Source organism: Sinohyriopsis cumingii, chromosome 1 (genome assembly GCF_028554795.1).
Source record: "Sinohyriopsis cumingii isolate HCF-2022 chromosome 1, ASM2855479v2, whole genome shotgun sequence".
NCBI classification, from domain to species: Eukaryota; Metazoa; Mollusca; class Bivalvia; order Unionida; family Unionidae; genus Sinohyriopsis; species Sinohyriopsis cumingii.
Genome location: NC_142961.1, coordinates 130664715 through 130671208, shown reverse-complemented (window position 1 = coordinate 130671208; position 6494 = coordinate 130664715). Strand labels below are relative to the sequence as shown.

The window sequence follows — 6494 nt, the reverse complement described above, 5'->3', positions numbered from 1 at the left end:
AAAGCTACAGTGTGCAAATGCAACATTTTTATAACGAAAGAGCTGTAACTCAATAAAACTTGACATAAGAATCTTCATAATTGAATCAGCCTGCATGTCAAAGTTGGTGTCATCCAATAACATACAAGACAAGAGCGGAAGTTATACCCAAACCAAAACCTTGGGAATACATAATCCTTAAATGTGAATTTATTATCAGAGTTGAAATGTACATCATAGATAACTATCTATTCATTTTGGTTAGAAATAAAAACATCTAATAAATAAACGCTTCTACGTTTCGGGTTCTTTCCAACAATAAACTATAATTGTCATATAACTTCTAGGACTCGTAACGCAGATCAATGTGAATTGTGAATAAATGGTTGTTCGTTACATTTCCAATGCTGGTGCTGTTAAAACGAGTAAAGGCACCCTCAAAAACCAAATGAAGTAAGAAAACCTATTATCGCCGAGGGGAATATAAACGGGTTGGTTCGGTTTGGTGGTATACGGTACAACAACACAAAGTATAAATTAAAAACCTGGGCAAATAAGGTCAAGTGTTTTGTTCAGGGTAAACACATCGATCGCCAATACAGGCTGATCCTAATGGAGGACTCGAACCCGCATTCCTCTGGCCACGAGTCAGGAACACTAACCACCGAGCAACAACTGTTCCACTATCAAAGAAGGTATTGTGACTGGTGAAATTACTTTTCCTACTAAGGAAACGGGAAAAACGTGATGTAAACATGTCATTTATTTATGTTGGTTTATTTTCACGTAATTAACATGATACATGTTTACTAGTCACAACTATTGATTCGTTTAAAGTAATAATAAGTATTAATGGTTCCACTGATGTCACGAAGCAGTTTGGTATCGGTAAAATATGAAATGTTCCAACTGGGAAACAAAATTGGTGTAGTTTTGTTGTTTTTTTTTTCCTTAAAATTACTTCATGTTAACAACATCAAACAAAACAAATAAAACAAAACATAAACCAATCAAAACAATAAAAGCAGCAACATCAACTTGAATAAAAACAACGTCAAAGAAAATTTGTCAAAAGAAATAAAACCAAATGCTGCAAATTTATATTATGTCGTAAGCTTTGTGAATATTTACAATTTTGCGTTTGACAAATGGTCATGGACCTTGCGGCCATAGACAATTTGCTTAACACGTTAATAAGAGTCCAAAAATTTGGCTATATAAAACTAATCCAAGGTTTATGTCTTTAATATAATATCAATGTTTTAGCACTTAATTAATTTATGAATACTTATCTTAGAATTTCACTGACGCAATAATCACAAAACCAAAAATTAACGCCAAAGCGTTTCGTATATGTCGAGTACCTGGAAATTCCTGAGAGAGAACCTCAACTAATGGTACATACATACACGTTCCTGTGGCAATGCCTTGTAATATCTCATAGGCAAGGTCCCTAGAAAGGTTGTCTTTTTCGTTTGCAGTGGTAATTGCCATTCCTACAATTAATCCTAATGGAGAAACAACGGAAAAGAGTGTCAATAATCCCAAAACGATCGTCATGGATGGAATCGTTTACATTAACTTTGATCAGACGCTGAAATACACACTGCTTCTGTAAATGGGACGAGCTCTTAGAAGCTGCCAGACTTTAGAGTCCTCTTTCTGAAGTCCCAAGGCCAGGCCATCAAACACAATGTGGAAGGAGAGAGCGATAAGAAGAATTATCGTCCGAAGTTTTGTAAGACGAGTGGGAGCTAAGGAATTACATATGATATTATCATCAATTTCCAACATTTGTTCATCGTCTGGAAAACTTATGATATCGCTGTTGGAGTCCTTTGGTATTGTTCCGTAATTTTTGACATGGTCTCCTTGATTAGAAATTTTACAAGATGGCGTTGAAGCAGCTTCGCGAAGAGAGGGGCCCACAAGTGTTTCGTTTAAAATTCCGTGAAATTGGTATGATTCCTTCGGGATTTCTTGTGTGTTGGCATATTCTGTCTCCATTTTGTATTCTGAGATAGATTTAATTTCCCCTTCGCTGCTTTCCTTTCCAGCTGAATCTTTGATCTCTTTACCTATTTATAATGCCATTCTGACTCCATCAGATTCTTGCTGACACTGTGACTCTTTCACTTTGTGTTTATTGGATGTTTGAACACAGCACGTGGCCCCAATATTTTCAATCAGGAGGATAAGTAAGAAGCCAGCTCCTAGTAGCGATTCCATAATATTGTATTTCTTAAACTACGTGTTAAACCCTCTTTTATCCACCTGATTGAGAACTTGTTCCAACATTTCTAACGCCAATGGAAGCAAGTTCATAATGGTTTTGGTAAAGAACACCTCTCCGGAAAAGAAATTTAAAATGCTGAGAAAGATTGTATAGTTATCCGACCCCTTGATTGGTATGCCAACACATATAGTTATAAAATAGAGCAAAATTTCAAACAAAAAAGAGATTACAAACAATATAAATGTTCCAGAAATATTGGCTGCAGAAACCATTTCTTGGCATGAGAAGAACTCGAAGGTTTAGTCTTTTTTTTCGCTAGAGCGTTTCCGCTATGATCGTCTAAACAGAACTTGACCAGAATCCTATACAGTGTTTGAAAGTACATAACCTGTTTAACATTTCAATTTCATTTTCAAAGTTGCATCAGCTTTTCAGAAACACTTATCGTGCTTGATTACAAGTTAAAGCCATTGCCATACCAAATAAATGTACCTTGTCTCGACGATCTTCTGTTAGAAATCTGTACCAGCTAATATTTCTCCTTCAGGTAACACGTACTGTATTAGTCAAGTAAACGTTGCTGGACATGGTCGATTTGTGTCCGGAATGTTTTTACGATCACAAGCGTGTCTTTACGAGATCTCAAATTTCACATAGTCTGCTGGGACGCAAAAAAGTTTAAGTACACCATATCCACCCCGACAGTAGTGCTCATCAAAACCTACTTTGACAGGTATATATTTTCCATTCAAGTATGTAGCAAATTGTGATATTTTGATAAACGCTATGCAAAGACGGCTTTTACACCAGAGTTTTCTCTTATTTCGATAGTTTTCGACCTCAGGCACATCGAGATCAATCAGCTTCAAGTCATTAAGATATTAGAGGATCTGGAAAAGTTCAGGATACGTGATGTCTAATTATAATATATCATTTATATTGTTGCCAATGTTCTTTATGTCATATTAAGCAGACATGCATTTATATAAAACACGCATCTTAATCTTCGACGATTGCTGGGAAAAGAACCAGTGTATATAAACAAGGACAGGATTAGTTGTACATAAGCATCATAATACAACAACTGTAGGGAAGAGAACAAGTCTATAGAAAATATGACAAAATTAGTTTTGATTAAGCACCATAATGCAAAGACTGTAGAGACCAGCCTATTAAAATGATGACAAGATCCGTTGTACGTTCTCCGCTGTTTAATGTGTTTATACTCTCGATTCTTATATAAAGGTTTAAAGATCAAATGAAAAAGGATTTTATGTCACTTGATATGCATAAAGTGTTAATCACATTTAAAAAGTAAAATGTAATGCATAAACCACAAATATGATACATTCTTAAAGATCATTATAAAGATGAGTACAACAGTTTTTTTCTTAATGACTAACACGAAGCGAAAATATTCTAGAATACTGATGAAAGCATTATATTCGTAAATCAATGGTGATCATTTTCTCAATAAGACGAAATAATAAAAAATTACCGTTAGAACGTTATAGTTAAGATTTCAAAGAACAAAAGAACTTTCACCCAATACGCTATATTGTGACGAGCAGAAATGTCTTAATCTTCGGACGGTTTCTACCAAGATTGGGTCCATATTTCTGAATCCAAAGATATATATATATATATATATATATATATATATATATATATATATATATATATATATATACATTTATGTGTGTGTGTTTATATATATATATATATATATATATATATATATATATATATATATATATATATATATATATTTAAACATTCGAATAATTTAAGATATTTCAAACCACCATTACTTTAAACTTACTCTTATATTGGTAAGGAAAAAGATCTTTCCGTAACCTATAATATCGATAGAGGCTCATAAATTTATATTTGTCTCAGTTCAAATAATCCATTTAATGGCTGTTCTGGGTCAAATTAAAGATGGCTGATATGGCACAGCTTTGAGGTAGTAGATGTACGTATATAAAATGTCCTAGTCTGGGATAGAAAACGTGAATACTGTTCCACCCAACACATATTTGGGTCAAAATACCTGGCAACTTATATTTACAAACGGGCTTTACTTTATGAATCGATATTGTTGAGTATTCCCATGCATTAGATATACAGTGAATCTCTCTCTCTCTCTGTCTCTCAACAGACGAACATCAATTTTATTTGATATTCATAAATAAGTAAAGCATGTCTGTGCAAGATTTGTTCTCTTCTTTACCTGATAAATGGGAAACAATAAGCCTCAAAGCATTATTAAATCTTATATACATGCATATCGAGTGGTGTAACTTCGACCCCAACCCCAAAGAATGAAAACCAAAACTGAGATTTTCGGTCACTTCTTGAATTGCCCCCTCCCCCACATTTCAAGGTTCGATTGGGCAGCGCATGCGCCCTTGTGTATACACATCCCAATATATGCCCCTGTGTATACCCAACCCTATAGGCCTATATCTACAGTTTCTTAATGCTACTAATATACAAATTGTAGTGAACTCAATTGTTTTCTAGCACACCATTGTGACATCAGCCTTCTCCTTTTCGCTTGCTTAGACCATTCCTTGTCTGTTGTTGCGATGTGTCACAGGGTGAGGCATTAAAAAACTACTCCCTTGTCTCGGGATTCTGAAACCTGTCAAGTCTCCATGCACAGAGCAATATATATATATATATATATATATATATATATATATATATATATATATATATATATATATATATATATATATATATATATATATATATATATACATATACATATATACATATATATATACATATATATATATATATACATATATACATATATATATATATATATATATATATATATATATATATATATATATATATATATATATATACATATATACATATATATATATACATATATATATATATATATATATATATATATATATATATATATATATATATATATATATATATATATATATATATATATATATATATATATATATTACTATACTACAAGTTAGATCATTTTAATTAGTACTCCACGGAGATTTGACCCACGTCCGCGAGTAAAAGGCACCCATCGCCTTGCCGGCAAACACAAGCCCATATTCTCTCACGACTAAGCAAACATCACCAAGAAATGATGATACTTAATCGGTGTTATACGCATTCGTGTGTAGCAAACATACTAGCATGACGATCTTGTAATTAATTATCATATATTTACACAGTCATTCCGGATTCCTAAGAAAATAACATCGAGATTTATAATCGAGATATATATATATATATTTATATATTATGATCATCCAAGGCTTTCTTCATTTATTTTTAAACAAAATAGAAATAGAAAATACATTTTAATTTGAGCCGAAGAGAAATGAAAAGCTTGAATACAACACACATACACACACACACACTCACACACACACACAAAGTAATTAAAATCAGAAAAAGAGGATTTAAATGGTAAATTAATATATTATTACTCCATGTTTGTCCTTGACATAGGGTACGTGAAGCTTGCATAAACGTAAAGCTATGTTAAAAACCATAATAATCTGCCCTAGAACTGTATTATCATTCTGAAATGTACCCTATGCTCAGGTAAGGTTTGAGATGATTCACAAGACATATTAAGTGATATAAGAATTTACCTTGTGTTAAGAGACCCCAACTTCCACCACTGACGCATCCTTTACAGGTGAACTATTTATGAATTTAAGTATCCCTAATCATTTTACATCTATATATGTAACCATTTCTCAAAATAAATTAAAGGTTATGCAAATATTCGTAATAATATAGATACGGGCCATAATACATTGTATTTCGGGTGGAAGTACTTTTAAAAACTTCAAGTATTTTAAATTAATAAGAATGTGTGATTATTTGTCAAAAGGTAGCTTTGAGCAACACTCGTCTATCCAGACTTCCTCCTCTATTTCCTTTATAATAGTGGTTGTTTAAATTGTTAATGTGTGCATTAGTGACCATGAGAAAGCTCCCCATATTGTGTATAGGTGATTAAATGGTAAATTGGTGAGTTAGCTACCATCACATCTACCAAATATGACGTTATCCCTTTTGCTTGAAAAGGGTGATGATTTAATTTTAGTCCTGAGAGTTGATGTTCATCACATTACTTTCCTTTTCCGTGCCATGATTGCTTGTAAGGTGTTTTTTTAGTTAATAAAAGTGAGGGTTTAATTGTCATTATATTACTAGTCAATATCGCTTTACTCTCCGTTCTTTCAGCCGTTTGGGTATTTGACTATAAGAACTG

At 32.7% G+C, this 6494-nt stretch overlaps 1 protein-coding gene across 1 annotated transcript; it reads right to left on the bottom strand.

Annotated features, from left to right (window-relative positions):
- Positions 1 to 1016: 1016 nt before the first annotated feature.
- LOC149807862 (uncharacterized) lies at positions 1017 to 3809 on the bottom strand. The gene is made up of 3 exons (XM_089961625.1): positions 2231 to 3809; positions 1573 to 2056; positions 1017 to 1521 (listed from the first exon to the last, which is right to left on the bottom strand). The coding sequence occupies exons 1-3, from the start codon at positions 2485 to 2487 to the stop codon at positions 1273 to 1275; spliced, it is 990 nt and encodes a 329-aa protein (XP_089817751.1). The 5' UTR covers positions 2488 to 3809; the 3' UTR covers positions 1017 to 1272.
- Between the last annotated feature and the right edge of the window lie 2685 nt (positions 3810 to 6494).

Bases quoted from the DNA above. Each gene is read 5' to 3' on its own strand.
- LOC149807862 (XM_089961625.1), bottom strand. From the start codon at position 2,487: ATGGTTTCTGCAGCCAATATTTCTGGAACATTTATATTGTTTGTAATC. The intron at 2,057-2,230 runs GTAGTTTAAGAA...ATTATAAATAGG, and splicing joins GATAAAAGAGGGTTTAACAC to TAAAGAGATCAAAGATTCAG. The intron at 1,522-1,572 runs GTCTGATCAAAG...ATCGTTTTGGGA, and splicing joins GAAGCAGTGTGTATTTCAGC to TTATTGACACTCTTTTCCGT.